Below are 15,731 nucleotides of genomic sequence, written 5' to 3'. Positions count from 1 at the left end.
GTGTTTCTTTGCTGAGAAGGTGTAAGCAAAATAAAATAAGAAAGGCGAAAACCCAAGTTATACAAATTTAATATTTACAAGGCTAACGACAAAATACATTTTCTCTGTATTTTATTTTGTCTTCCATGACAAGACTGCACAGCCATGGAATGTGTTGAGTCGCGCCCCCTCTAGTGCTCAGCTGAGTTATTGTGATAACATAAAGAAAAGGAGAAAATCTCATGAGCATGTTGTATGAGCCTAACACCTCAGAGAGGGTTGGTCAATTAAATAATAACCTATTCAAGTGCTAATCCAGAATCAGAAACTCTGCATTTGTATACACCTTATTTTATAATGAGTATGATGGATATGAGTATATCTGCAATTCTCCAGTAAATTACAAAACCAAACATTTACATCATACAATAGCCTATCTCAGTTCTCAGAATATTTTCATCAAATCTAAAACATACAGCACTCGAAGCTGTTTGCGAGGAGCCATCACAGCACAGCAGGTGTCCTGCTTCAATAACAGCACTGCTTAAAAAAAGAAAAACCATGGCTCAGTGCTCAGACTAGTTTCATTTCAAAGCAGTGACATGTTAACGTCACATCTCAACAGGCAGCCTTTTTCATATCACTTTTGTTTTCACATAAAAAAAAAAAATTGACATACATTTCTGCTTATCTGAGTTTTTGCATATTTGTGTGCTCTGTTCGCTCTGCGTATTTGGATCAAGCCAAGGATATTTAAACAATGTCTGTACAAGTCCATGTACTGAAGTGGGTGTGTGTTAAGAGACACCAACTACGTCGAGGCCTCTGGGTATGTGCTGGGGTTTCCGCCGGGGGCTGGACTGGATGGGCAAGAGGTCTCTGGACTCGAGGGAGTCCGCAGGTTCGTTTTTCGCTTCCCGTTCCGCACAGTGAGCTCCTCTTTGGGCTTGAACGTCAGGGGCACAAAGCCGTCTGCGTCTGCCACAAGTACAATCCACAGCGGACCTGGAGAAAGAACAGAACAGAGACTATTATCTCAGAATCACAGATTGGGGCGCCCAGCGTACAGAGGCTTGAGTCTTCCTGCAGCAGCTGCAAGTTTGCTGCGCGTCTTCCCCCATGCTCTCTCCCGATGTGACACTTACTATATTGTCAACAAAGGCAAAATGTCCGCAAAAAAAATAAACCAAAGACATAAATTAAGATGGATGACAATTCTCCACTTCTTCCCACGAACCCCAAAGCCAGAATATCGGTTACAAACCGCTGATTACTGGCTGAAACCAATGAAAAAAAATTGTTTCATGTCCCATCTACCAACAGGGAGGAGGTGGGGTTTATGACCTATGCTGCAGTCAGCCACCAGGGGGAAATCCAGATGATTTAGCTTCACTTTTGGGTGCGTCCATCTTTATCTAGAGTCTGTGGTTGGAACTAAAGGGGGCAATAAAAATCTATTGAAAGACACCATTGTGTTGCATCATTGGGGTTTATTGGATGCAGAGGATATCTAAAAAAACCACACTCGCACACACATCAGTGTGATAAAAATACCTAAATTGACAAAACATCTCTGAGAACATCTTCTAACATGTTCTTTGACTGGTAGTCTGGCCAAATTCCCAACCACTACCTTGAAGCTATACTGCAGCCAGCCACCAGGGGATGATCAAGACGCTTTACTTTCACTCTTGGGGACATGACATGTCATCCAGCTTTAGATAAAAAATCTTGAATAAATTGCTGCTGTGTCTCAGTTGGAGACAGTCAGTCTTTGCTACACAGGACAAAAGACCTACACATTAAAAAGTAGTAAGCTGCTTTCGTTTAAAACCTTATAATCTGACCTAGGCTTTTAATCACTTCCAATTATAGCTTATGTTAACAGAAGAGGTACAATGACAGTAAAAAGGAATTCAGTCAGCAATGTGATGTTTAGAAACCAATTAATAAGCAGAGAGTTTGATTTATATTATCTCTTGTGTGGTGACTTCCAGGTGCCTGTCACACGAGCTTGCTCACAGGGGGAGAACCTTCCTCAGAGACCTACCAGGAGTTTCCTCTAAGTGGATTGGATTTATAAACCCTCTGTCATAGCATGGTTAATCCTACAGGGTTTTAAGGAGGCAGCTTCGTTACTGCTTCATAGCAACAAAGCAGATTTGTAAAATGTATGACATCAAACGGACAGCAATACCATCCTTAAAGTTTGGTAAAATGGCGGCGTAAAAGTGAGGCTGTACGTACCATACATCATCTCCACTATGGTTAGGTTGAAGAGGTCTTTGAGGGTGCGCAGGCAAAGCCTCCCATCACACAGCAACACTGGCCTCCGCTCATCGATGAACACATTTTCTGATAACTGCTTCTGCATGTGCACAAATATAGCAAAGGTAGAGAGAATCAGTCAAATAAAGCAAGCCGCATGCAACAATGCCTAATCTACAACAGGCGGTTTCACAGGTAAAGATTTAGCAAGTGGAGCTGTACCTGACATGTGACATTGGCGTAGGGGGGTTCAGAGGCGTTGGGGTAGACGCTCAGGGCCTTCTTTCCATTCTGGGTGTAATCTCTGATTTCCGTCAGGCACTGCTGAACGTCTGCAAAGCGAGTAAAAAGCCTCTCCATGTTGTTGCCGAGCTGCTCCATCGCACGCTCCTTGGCGGGGGCCGGCGTCTTCTCGAGCATGGGCAGCGTCTGCTCGGCATGGAGCTTGTCCGACGGCTCGAAGCGAGGAGAGCTGGCCCGGCTGGAGTCCCTGCTGGCCTGGCCGGCTACCGCCAGGTTGGTCATGCGGTTGATGTGGTCCATGTCGAAGTTCTCCACGGTGACGGAGGAGGCACTGGAGATGGCTCTGTCTGATGCCTGGTCAGAGGAGTCCACGGAGCTGGTGACGGGGCTGGGCTCGCTGCTCCGAACCTCCTCCACCAGCTTCCGCCTGTTCCTCGGCGATCGAAATACTCCCCCTCCCGGTAGCACCAAGTCCTTTATCCCTGGGCGCTCCCTGTCGTCCTTAGAGTTCTCAGAGTGCCTCCTAATCCCAGCGCGTAAATTAGCAGGAGCCTCATGGTTGTGGGTGGAGGGGGGTGGTGTAATTGGAGTCTCTTCATTGATCAACTCTTTGGCTACGAGACGGAGAATGTATTTATCGGTGTTAGATGATGGGAGGAATGCAGGGTCGTTGGACTTCTGCCTGCCCACCATCAACAGCAGCATCTTGTCACTGAGGAAGCAGACTCCTTTAGGCCTCTCATTCGTCTGCAGTGAGATCTGCTGAATGTTCGGCATCGCAGAGGCCGTGATGCAGTACACAAGCACCATGTTGCAGGTGTTGGAGGCCACCGCAACTGTGGAACCACGCGGGTCGAAAGCAAAGATGTCTGGGACCAGAATCCCAGGGATGCTGACCTTGCGGGTGGTAGTGACTTTGCGCTCATATGTGACCAGGATGAGGTGCGAGGAGTCCTGTCCGGAGCCGGTCAACGTGTCTCTGCGTCGCAGGTGGATGAGCGGGCTGGGGTCAGAGCGACGGTGCCTTGACAGGAGGTGGGTGAGGTCCAGAGGGCCTGAGCTGGGGATGTAGGACCTCTCAGAGTCAAAGGATCTGCGTCTCACGTCCAGGAGGCTGTCGTCATCCGGCCTCACAGCATGGGGGCTCTGCGGGGACCCTGGCTCGGGCGGCATATCGAATGTCATGCCTGCATTTAATCCACAAATTTTGTCCAGAGGTAGCTCTGTGGCCACAGCGACTTGTGCCTCAGCCGTGGACTCGATCGCACATATGTAGCCTCCCACATCAAAGATTGGGCAGAAGGAGCAGGCCACCAGACTCTTCTGGATGTCGTTCCAGATGTAGGAGTGCAGAGCACTGCCGATCGACACCACCAGGCGTGTGCCATCCTTAGTCCAGCATGCACAGTGGATGAGTCCGCTCCCTTTGATGTCGGCTTTGATTCTCCTGTTGTCCACCCTGACAGAAAATAGCACAGACGCGTCCCTCTTGGTCAGCACGGCCAGAATGTCCACTTTAGGATGCCACACGCAGCCCTGTGAGAGCAAGGGGAAAGGCTCGCTCATCTCGCAGGTTTGAGTGCACAGCAGCTTGTTCTGCTCCAGGGCGCTGAGCTGGAGCTGCCACACGGTGACATGCTTCTTGTGCTGAACAGCCAGCAGGGCTGGGGAGTCGGAGCAGCACAGCGGGCCCCAGAAGAGCCCGAAGACGTGCTCAAACTGTCCTATGACGTTGGTGTCCCCGAACTTCACCTCGCCGTTGACGAAGAAGAGAGAAGTCAGGCAGACCTGCTTGCCGTCCGTCCATGCTATCCCATGCACGGGGTGAATGGCTTGGTGCAGGGTGTTGAGACCCGTCCTAAGCAGCTTTGCCTTACCAAGGTCCATCCCGGCAGGTATGAAGACACGTGCTACAAAGAGAAAAAACAAAACTCAGATGGTAACAATGATGAGCGACCGGTATCTGATCTGAATGGGTGCTGCACCAGAGTAGCTATTGCTACCTATGCAGATTAAGAATAGCCGAGCCCTCTCTCGTGTCTCCTTCCAAGTACATGCCTTAATCCCCTCTGCCTGAGCTGAGGCCGTTGTGACGAACACTTATAGCTGCTTATGCCCGAATGACCTTAACAGCACACACGGGTCCTGTTGGGACCTCTGGGGCATTAACAACATATGAGTGGAGCGGGGGTGTCTCATCACAGGACTCCCTCGTCTGGTCATCTGGTTGGATCATCGCTTTGGAGAGATCTGATCATCCTTTAATCAAAAAGGGATTTCCAACATCCAATGTGAAATGCCAATGAGATCAAGAAATTGATTTAGGATTAATATGTGCAATAATTTGAGTATTGTGTATATATATATTTAAATATTTCACCTGATGGATATTCTCTTCATATTCTTTATCACATTGCTGAGCTGACCTTCTTGAACAGTCCCTTCCCATTGCACTGTGTTGACCCTGTTAACTAACACATCACAACTAAACTTAAACTTCTAATGTACATGGAGTTAAACGAGGTGAACCTCCAGCCTCCATTACGAGCTAGTGTGTTTCAATTCATTCACACAGGAGGAAAAACACTAGTTTAAACAATCTGAAGTTTATACTCATTCGTGTGTGTAGCAAGCTAGCTACAAACGAGCGGAGAATTCAACCCAGACGTGTATTTTGTGTTATTAACGTACCTTAATAAACAAGACGCATCTCATGTGGACTCGGTGTGGATCATTTAAAGCGAGTTTCACTTGCTTTAATCCACGTTTTACCCAAATCAGTCCACAACGTTTCTTCCATGCGACCCGGAAGCAAAACTAACCAAGTAGCGCATTTGCATTCTGGGATATGTAGTTTAAATACGCTATTACAAGGTTACCCGTATGGGTTCCTTACGCAAGTGTGGCAAATCCAAACGCGCTTAAAATGTGTTTTTTAAGAGGACTGAAAATGTTGAAATGTTAGCTGTCTTGAGATATATCGCCGACGAGTGACTTTTAATTGAATTAGCACCAAGCTAACAGTTGGAGGACTACATCCGCTGTGTGGCGCCAGATCTTGAGCAGGCGGGACGGAGACGACGTGCGCGCCGCAGCAGAAGATCTCGCCGCCGCCTCTCGCTCCGCACCGGGAAACATCTTGGCTGTGTCGCGGTCGGCTGCAGCTCCGGGTCGGCGGTGGTCGATGAGTGCATGATTCCCTCCGGTACAGCCCGACGTGTCGCCGCTGAACTATTGTTTTAGGTTGTAGGTGTTAGAGCTGATCCTCGAGGAAAGCACAACCATGGGAGTGGAGGTCGAGACGATATCCCCCGGTGATGGTGAGTTGTTTTCATCCGCTCGTGTGCGCTTCAATGCGGGGGTGGCGTCGGCGGTGGTGTCCGGGGCTCGGTACTTCCCCGGGAATGTCGCTCAGATTTTGTAAGACTTTAAGAACAATTGATTAAAAACAACACAATCAGTTGTGAATGAGATAAGTTAGTTTACTCAAGAGGTGGATATAAACTAGTAGTATAATTCGGGATATAAATAGAAGTCTGTGAAGGACACATTTCTACAGTGTGTATCAGCATCTCTGACGCCGGGACACTGTCTTTCTAAAAAAAACTCCATATTAACCGACTCTTAAATGAATGAGATCTTAAAGCTAATTCTGCAAGTTTTTCTCTTTTAAATTGAGAGCTAGCTCAGAGTGTAACTGTTTGACAGGGGACGTACCAGCTCCAGTGGACCTGTAGGTTTATTTCTCTCTTCTATAAATGCATTGATTGCCAATAAGAGGCATGTGATGGTCCCTGAGGGGAAATAAACCTCCAGGCTAAAGTTTCAACTCTTATCTGACATCAGTATGTCTGCAGGCAGGAGTAAAGGTATGGCATTCCTGCAGGGAACACATCAGCAGACTTACCCCATGTCATTGTTCTGTTGAAGATTAAGGCGACAGCCTCCGAGGTGAACCAACACACTGTGACACTTGTTCTCTCTCTCTCTCTCTCTCTCTCTCTCTTTACAGGACGGACCTTTCCAAAGAAGGGCCAGACATGTGTTGTTCATTACATAGGTAACTGACTCTTTGCTTTCTGCAGCCCGTGAAACCACATGTTTTCCTGAAATTTGTCCGCATGTCTGTATGTTTATTTTTTTTAAATGTCTGGAGCACAACACGGCTCACTCTCACAGAGTGTACACAAACACAGCCTGTCAGACATGTATACACCTGTGTGACACTCACACCGTCAAATGCATGGTGTTACCACAGCCACACCCAGATAACATTAATTACAGCATATTTGGGTGTCTCGTTGTGTCTTTTGTGCCATGCGTTTATGTAATAATGTTCATACACACACACACACACACACACACACACATGCCTTCATTTTCCTCTCTCCCTCTTGTCAGATTGGCCTATTTTGAGACATGGCAGTGAGTCGCTGAGACGTTAGGGGAAATAAATTGGGGTTGTTCTATGCCCCTGGGTTGGCAGACCAGACAACTAGGTCAGACAGAAAGTAAACAAAACCCAGTTCACGTGTCATCAGTCTGTCTGCGTATCACAAGGGTTATTACACGGCTGTAAAAGTTATTGCATGCCTCTTGGCATTGTCTGAGTATTGTTTTATTGTGTATGCAGCTTTTACTTGTGCCTGATGGAGCTTCTTGGAACGGGTCCACATGAGTGACTTAATCTGTGGTTATATTGATTTCTAGGCTTCACTGACTTGTTAGTAGTACATACGAATTGCAGCTCTGTTTGACTAGCGAGTATATGGTTCTATTTAGACTGGTACATAGCAAATGTTGTGTTGTTAAACTGGTTTTTAGGGACAGTGGAAAAAATAATCAGATTTCGCCTTCTGGCCTGATCTTAGCAGAGATCAGCTACTGCAGTAAGAAATTATGCTATAATTGGAAATGATACATATCGTGTAATTGAAGCTGCTCTGTTGATTTCCTCACTGGGCTTGTGTTGTAGACTGAGGCTTTGTCTTTGGGCAGATTGTTCTGTATCTAGCAGTATTTTGAGTAGTGAATTAGTAAAAGCAGATGATTCGTAGTCTCCACCAGCACCCCACCCCGCTGCACTTGTTCCATGTTCTCTGTTGTAATGATCACATCATCTGCAGTGTTTTTCTTCAGACCCCTGAATCTCTGCAGTCTCCCAACAACAAGATCTAATAGCTTCAGAATTGGCCACAGCCTGTTAATGACCCGTGTCAGCATTGAAAGGGAACTCTTCTGTTCAAACAATCGATTTATTCTCTCATTCATTCAAATTCCCCCATTTCTCTCTTTTCTCTTTTTTTTGACCGACAGGATTTACTCTTAAGCTCCTGGTATTTTAGCAGTGGTGGCATGCGGAATACAGAGTTAAGCCAAAGCAAGGACCTTTTCCAACCGAACACAAAAAGGGAAACAAATATGTTATTGCATCAGTAGGGGAAATGAGTTTGCAGTTGGGAGACAGAATAAAAATGTCGTGGCATTTGAGAGTATTGCTCTACACCATGTGAAACTCTGACCTCGGATATAAGGTGAGGATTTGCTTGACAATAAGTAATACCACTCTCTCTGTTAAGCTTGTAACTACATTTAAACAGGTCACACTATTTACATTATGTCAGAATAGTGTTACTCTATAAGACATTACAGCTCTTTGATAACTGAACGTGGGGTGTGTGACTAACTTTCGCCCCTTCAATGCTTTTTTGTGGTGATGATGTAAAAGGCAAAAATTATCATGGAATACACATTGAATAATCTATTTATTTAGGTTATTGTCCTTGAACGGAGCTAATATGGATCAGACACCCAGGAATTTATATCAGAGGTAAACTACTGAGGATTACTACCTTGTCAGGTCAGTGCACTGTAGTACACACAGAGACTAACCCACATTTGTTTTATTTAGAAGCGCAAAGACAAGATTAGTTCAAGATCTAATAAAGGGATAGTGCTGGTAATGGAGGTTGGCTGTTGATTTAGCATATAAGCCTACTCAAGTCATTCATCAGTCTGCACACACTTCACCCTCCACTGCGTTTGCAGCATTTAATGTTAGAGAGCCTCACTATCACAGAAACCCTCTTACACACACCTCCTAACTGCTGTGCCCTTTTTGATCCACAATTTCACCTTTGGGATGTTAAACATGCAGACACGCACATACCAGAGCACACAGACACACCGATATGTGTGTGAGCCGCCTCTGACTCTGATGAGAGTAAAGGTCACCCAAATTAGTAGAGCGATCACTTGCCAAAAGGCAAGCTGGAGCCATGTTGCCATGAGGGTGGTAGGATGAAATGATTCATAAAGCCTCTCTGTCGTTCCAAAAACTGTAGTGAAGACGGACGAGATGATAGCTCTCCAAAAGTGAAGCCAAAGTTTTCGATCGGTAACTGGTTGCAGAATAAAACATCTAACACCAAAGCATCATTGCAGATCGGAGCCTATAAAAATGTATTTGACCAGGTAGTGAAAAAAGCGGATTACATCAATATCTATTGCCTCCTCCAAGTTATTGAATGGGACATTGACCGAACCAATATCAAAATACCCGTTCATTTTAGGTAGCTCTCATCACACTGCATGTCCAAGTGCTTATTTTTCCGAAAGGTTTGGTTTTATTAGTTATTTAGTTATAACCATGGTGTGAAACATCTATCTATTTTACTCTTGGATTATTTTTCACCAGATGCCAGTCATATATAATGACTGGCAAAAAGGTTGAAAAGCTCATAGTGAATAGCTTGACTTGGGGGCAGATGACAGATTTGAAGAAGAGTCAGGGGTTGAAGAGCTTGCTTACCAGGCTGGGTCGGGAATCCCGCAACCACAAGCTAATTTCTATGTGTCCAGCTGTCACTGAAGTAAAAAAAATGAAAGCAGACTTGATATCAGTGTGTGATATGTGTTTTCCTGATTGATAAAGTCTGATACTAGGCTGTGCTGATAAACGGTCCAGTCTGCAGCTTTAGGAGCAACAGGGCGTTACTTGATATGATGTCATGCCTAAATGTGGACGTCATTCCTTACCATGTTTGAGCTCCAGACACTACCGTGAAACGTGCTGAGGACGAGCCCTGATGGCTCCTGGGAGTGTGACGCACAGAAATAGACAGACTGAAACACCAGGTTGTATGTCAGGAGATGCCACACTTCAAATGCATGGGAGAGTGTTGCTCCTGAATGCCTTGGGAAGCAGACCCGAGATTGTGAATTTAAAAATAAAGTTGTTGACATGCAGCTTCTAAATGAGGACAAAAAATATCCTGAATCAGCTTAAGCTCTCTGTGATTTATGGCATCCCGTTGTCCTGTTTTTTTCAGAGTGCATAGCATCAAAATGGATATAGATTTAATTGGGACCTAATTTTATTCTACTTATTCAAAGAGGGAACACCTTGTAGTGAGTTGTCTGTGCACAGGTTTTTGTAAGCAGGATATCTTCCTGCACAAAAGATTAGGCAGGAATATGAGGCAAACTGTGACAGTGAGTCTTGAGCACATGAATAATAATTGAGCAAGCCCTGCTGGTCCACTGGAGAACCAGACACCTCATACCCGGCTCAGAATTGCCTTGCCGGAGGAACATTTTCCTGCATGCACCAGATACAATTTAGCTATTTATTGTCTTTGCTGTAAATACAATACACAAGCCAGATTTTATTCTTCCCCATTGGGACGTGTATGCTCGCAGCTGTGAAACGCTGTTGCAAGACTACAACTTTGTCCCAGACAGATAGCTTTACACGCATCTCATTTCATCCACACTAAGGCCAAGCGGGGGGGGGTGGGGGTTGTTGTGCTGGCAGGCGTCCTAGACAGGGGGTGAGACAGGATACAGTATGCTGGGTAAAAATAACCCCACCCCTGCGCACTACCGCTTTTGCTGCAAAATGTGGCCTGAGCACTACTGAGAGAAAGCCTCTCATGAGGAGGGAGAGAGTCTGGGCCTCAGGAAGGGAAGGGTCCTGCTTTGCGATAACGCAGCAGTGATACAAGTGGGGTTTTTACAAGCGGTTTTGGATATCTTTTCTTTCCTGCAAGATAAAGACTGACAGCCAGAACTGAAACATTTAGCTTTTGTTGCAAGGCAAAAAAGTTAAGGCAGTTTATAGTAAAAACACTGTGTGTATATATATATATATATATATATATATATATATATATACACATTGGCAACTGGTCAAAACCAGTTTGAAGAAAAAAATATCAACAATAGCAGGCCGAGTTTATTCTAAAGACATATATATGTGTGTCTTTAGAATATACTCGGCCTGCTATTGTTGATATTTTTTTCTTCAAACTGGTTTTGACCAGTTGCCAATGTGTACCACAGCCCCTATTGGTGTCTCATCCTCTCCTCGTCTATGGTAGCCCCCTTTGGACCACTGGGAGTTGATACTGCTCTGATCAATGTAACAGTCTGAAGTCTTTACTAAAAGCACGTAAAGTGCCATGGGTGTACATTCTCTCCTACGTCAGAAGCCTCTCAGCGTCTCCCCAACCCAGCCAGTGGGGCACATTAGTGCAATGCCAAGCATACGATTCCTCACTGACTTCCCACTTGTGAAGTTTGCAGCTTGCAGGCACTGCAGCCAGAGAGGGAACCTGCTTTTCTGCAGTTGATGCTGGAGTTTTTTTGGAGTCTGGGCGGCTCAAATGCTCTGTGGCAGGTGGCCTTTGCCTTGACGCTGTGTACTTGATCACTCTGTGGTCAATGCAGGCCCAGCCCACTGATATCTGGCCCACTGCGATTCTTGGAAATGATGGACCTACTAAGTTTAGAGGCGGGCTGAAAGTGGAGAAGGAGTACAGTATACCCACATTCATGTGACTAGATAAGCCAGACACTATGACTAAACTTCAGTTAACACGCAACTTTAAATGCCAAGTATTCACACTTGTTAAATTACTGCAGAGTACATTAAATCAACGGGGGATAACAGGGCGACCTCCAAACTGACAGTAGATGTTATGGAATATTTGGCTGAACTAGGGTTTAAAAAACTGATCATTCATCTTATTGGTGGGAGACATGCATGCTTCAATTCCAGTCTTTAGAATTTTAATAATGCAGGACATTCATATTTACATAATACATTAATCGTTTTTGGTTGTTCTGTGTGTGTAAGATAAGTTACTGAAGTTATAATATAGCAATCTTTCATCCAGGTACAACACCCACCGAAATATCATCACTACAATGAGAGTAGAACAAAAACATGCGAATAAATATTATACACAGGTTAAAAAGATAAAAAAAAACTAATAAAATTTAAACTGAAATGGATATCTTGTAAAGCAATTGCTCCCTTGCTGTGAGAACATAATGAATGTTAAGTTATTATGAATTCATATATTATTGATTGGTTTATTTGGCCGCTCTCTATATGTTTTATTACTTCTGAACATAAAGGTGTAAAATTATGTGATCTGAGATGTCGTCCATATTAACTTTGTTTGAGTGGAATCAATTCATCGGTGGAGCTTTTCAGAAGGAGGAACCTTTGTTATTCATTATACATGTCCCTCCTTCACGAGCACTGTATCTCGCTTGACCACTGCAGAAAAAACCTCAGAATAACTTCTGTTACATCAAACTTGCTGAATATACGCAGGTTTTAAAAGGAAGTAAACCTGCTTAAAAAGGTAATTGACTCCTTTTCTATTGCTAGTGGAGGATTGCATCTCTTCGCTGTCTTGCTAAATAAGCTCGTTCACCCGGGTGCCTAGTCTCAATCACTGCCAATCAGAGCCGGAGCCGATTTAAAAACCTGTGTTTTCAGCTGAGTCACTTAACCCGGAAGTGAATGCTGACATAATCCATTCCCACTTCAGGAAGGAGCCGGGTAGTTAGCGAGTGTTAGCGGTTTTTTTGACCTGTGGAAAAGGGCTGCTTAGGGAGTAGTAGTCATTGTGAAGTAGTGACTTGGCTGTTGAGAGAACGTTCTCAGGGCATCGCCTCAGATGGCCATGGGGATTCCCTCAAGGGAAAGTGGCAGACGGGGAAGTTGAGGAGGGCATGTTAAAACCACCAATGAAGTGGGGCCAGTGTTTCCGTCCCTTTAATAGCGTTTAATGGCCCCAGTGTTGTTATCACGCCTGAGTGGCTGGTCAGCTTTCTGAAGGAGCACAGTCCTGCGCTGCTCTGCCTTTGTTACCCTTTTCTCCCTGTGGTCTAGATACAGCAAGCAGTGGCCTAGTTAACTTTAAAAATAATCCACTGAACCAGGCCATTGCCTCCTGATTCACATTCACTTTGTACATTTGGGTATTTGAAACCGACCCAAGATCGTGATAAGAAACCCCGGCCAAAGTAATTCCTCGGGCTGGAGCCAGCGCCACATTTTTATTCGTTTAATCTTAAAATGTGTTGTTCCAAAACATTATTAACTAAAGGAACTGTACTGCGTGTGGACAATTAGTAACATTACAGAAGAGCAGGTGATATGCAGAAAAAAACACATTGAAATTCATGTAATGTTAGTTTTTATTTTGCAGCACATAACCAAAAATGTGAAGTTAATTTTCCGAATGTGTCTCGACTCTCTGAATTTAGTTTTCATCCCTTCTCTCTTTCAGGTATGCTGCAGAACGGAAAGAAGTTTGATTCCTCCCGAGACCGGAACAAACCCTTTAAGTTCAAGATTGGACGCCTGGAGGTCATCAAAGGCTGGGAGGAAGGAGTAGCACAGGTGAGAGGGGAACGTTGAGGAGCTTTGCTTTGCTACATAATATGGAGAAGCATTTATTTGTTTATAACTGCAGTTACAGCTGTTAAGTTCACTTTTTCTTGCATGTCTGTGATGTTTGAAGAGACGATACCACCCATTTGGTCCTAGTTCGTATACGTGTGGAAGTCGTATTATTACTTGATAATGCAGGAAAAGAGATCAGATGATTCTTAAGTAGTTTTCTATGAGGGTGTGTTCAAGTCCCATACTTTTATCACATTGCTGTGGGGGGTGCACAATGTACACAGCTGCTCTCAGACAAGGCTACATCCTTCGCTGATTCGTCAGGCTCCTGTCACATGACCCCATTCCGGAACAAAACACCCGGCATTAGCCTCGGGTACCAGTGTAGAACGCAACATCGCTCATTATTAACTAGCATTGCCAATGCACCCTGTTGTCTTTGCTTACAGCTGTTATTCAGTTAAATTCTGTATTTTACAAAGATGCCACTGTTTACATGTGTAAGAGACAAGCTGTCATTCCAGTAATCAGTGTACACCAGCACGCGCGTGCCTTCCCTTTTTACACTGGGACATGCATGCCCAGTGTACGCAAGCTGTCACGTGATATGCGTTTACAAGCGTGTTAGTGTGGACAGGGATTCAAACCGACACGAAGCCAAAACGATTGTGTGGACAGAAGTTGCTTTAGTTTGAATAAGTTTCCTCAAAAGTATGACAATTATGTATCTAAAATTCCCTGCCATATTTTAGCTTTTGTCAGCTAAAATGTATAGTAAACAAAAACGTGTTGTGATTTGTCTAAAGCACGGAAGTCCCCAGTTTGGTTTGTTACGGCCCTGAACCTTCACAGACTTGATTTCAGTTATTAATCCGACTGACTTGACGACAGCTCAGCCTGAAGACAAACAGAACCACGCAGTTTAATCAGTGAGGTTAGAACAAACTCCTTAAGGAGGATCCTGGGCTGTTGTTGTTTTACAGAGTATATTTTGCCAATGTGTAAACAAATAGTTTACATTACATCATTCATCTGCTCAGTTGTAGGATCCGGATATTGTTCACGCTCACTCACTGTCACCACTTTTTCGAGGGAACTCTTATAAATAGGAGCTAGTGTTAATGTTGTGTGTTTTGTCCTGTGGCAGGTCAGAATGTGTTATGTGATGAAGATCTGTATGTATGTGTAGGGTCTTTAAAAGATTCATGAGAATAAAGCGAGTAGTCAGTTATGTTTTCATTGTTTCCGCCTGTCCTCCAGATGAGCCTGGGGCAGAGGGCTAAAATCACTTGCACACCTGATATGGCTTACGGAACGACAGGCCACCCCGGAGTCATCCCCCCCAACGCCACGCTCATATTCGATGTGGAGCTGCTCAAGCTGGAGTGAAACACGAAGGCTGAAGGTCGACAGGTTTGCATTCGCCACGACCCGTCTCCACAGGGTGCTGCCTCCCACCGCCATCCAGCCGCTCCTCTTATTGTTTCTACAATTTCTACTGTTAAAATATTTAAACGTTTACTGCTGCTTTGTTTCAATCCTGTCACAATAAATAATGATGCAAGAAAATGAACACAAACCACATTTTGGTTTGTCGTTTTTCGAGATGCTATTTTTTCATTTAATGCCATTGAAGTTGTAAATTTTGTTCAACCAAGAGAAAGTCCGTCACCTATTGAAAAGCCTAAGTTCTACGTTGCAATCGAAATATACTGCCTTACAGTTTCAAGGACAGGGGAGGGGGGGGGGATACATGTGTTCAATACTTTTGCCCTGTTTTAACTGGGCATTATATACCAGTCTCTGCATTGCCACTTTGGTTGAGGTTTGTCCCGTGAAATGTTCCTAGCAATGTTGCTTTTTTAAATATATTTTATATCCCTCATAAGCAATTACTGCAAGTGTACCCTGTCCGATCTTACCCAATCCAACACTGTACAGAACCCTGCAAGAGGCGTTGCTACTGCTGTGACAGTTTATCGACCAACTCTTCAATAAAAATGGCATGTACCTTGTTGAGAAGTCGGCTTCCTGTGTGTTATAACCTCCACCAAGCAGGTGGTGATTTCACCCCTGTCCGAGAAAAATTGGGTTGGGCTGTGTGAGTATCTGTGTGTGTGTGTGTGTGTTGTTACCTGAAATACTGGGAATCCTTGCAGCGCCCCCTGGGTGCATCCACATGATGAGATGAGGAGGGACAGGAGGGAATTTCAACGAAAAACTAAATCAAACCGATATAAGGCGGAGGAGGAATCTGAGAACGTTGGACGAGGATTGGCGGTAGCTCTCTCTGTGTGGAGCTGCTCACCTGTGGAGCTGCTGACTGTTTATCGATCAACTCTGGAATAAGAATGACATGTAGCCTGCAAATAAATCCTCAGCCAGTGAGGTTGTGTTTTTCGTCCCTGTCCGGCTGGTTGGTTAGTTGTTAGTAGAATTATGTGAAAACTACTAAATCGATTGATGAAAGGATGGGACATGGGCCAAGACAGACATTTTGGTGGGGCAGATCTGGGACCTTCTTTTTTAAATTTCC

General features: G+C 44.6%; 2 protein-coding genes across 4 annotated transcripts; one reads left to right on the top strand and one right to left on the bottom strand.

Annotated features, from left to right (window-relative positions):
* Window positions 1-67: 67 nt before the first annotated feature.
* wdcp (WD repeat and coiled coil containing) lies at window positions 68-5,506 on the bottom strand. 3 transcript variants are annotated; one of them, XM_053445585.1, is made up of 5 exons: window positions 5,182-5,506; window positions 4,871-4,961; window positions 2,470-4,400; window positions 2,227-2,347; window positions 68-984 (listed from the first exon to the last, which is right to left on the bottom strand). In XM_053445585.1, exons 3-5 carry the CDS (start codon window positions 4,375-4,377, stop codon window positions 791-793), a joined length of 2,223 nt encoding a protein of 740 aa, XP_053301560.1. In that variant the 5' UTR covers window positions 4,378-4,400; window positions 4,871-4,961; window positions 5,182-5,506; the 3' UTR covers window positions 68-790. The 3 variants fall into 3 exon arrangements, with proteins under 3 accessions (XP_053301560.1, XP_053301559.1, XP_053301558.1); XM_053445584.1 differs by having other exon boundaries at window positions 4,871-4,954; XM_053445583.1 differs by lacking the exon at window positions 4,871-4,961 and having other exon boundaries at window positions 5,182-5,471.
* A 79-nt stretch (window positions 5,507-5,585) lies between these two features.
* Window positions 5,586-15,217, top strand: fkbp1b (FKBP prolyl isomerase 1B). The gene is made up of 4 exons (XM_053445586.1): window positions 5,586-5,810; window positions 6,503-6,550; window positions 13,080-13,192; window positions 14,456-15,217. Exons 1-4 carry the CDS (start codon window positions 5,774-5,776, stop codon window positions 14,582-14,584), a joined length of 327 nt encoding a protein of 108 aa, XP_053301561.1. The 5' UTR covers window positions 5,586-5,773; the 3' UTR covers window positions 14,585-15,217.
* Window positions 15,218-15,731: the final 514 nt, after the last annotated feature.

Source organism: Pleuronectes platessa, chromosome 17 (genome assembly GCF_947347685.1).
Source record: "Pleuronectes platessa chromosome 17, fPlePla1.1, whole genome shotgun sequence".
Classification (NCBI taxonomy): domain Eukaryota; kingdom Metazoa; phylum Chordata; class Actinopteri; order Pleuronectiformes; family Pleuronectidae; genus Pleuronectes; species Pleuronectes platessa.
This window is presented reverse-complemented; position numbering and strand designations above follow the sequence as displayed.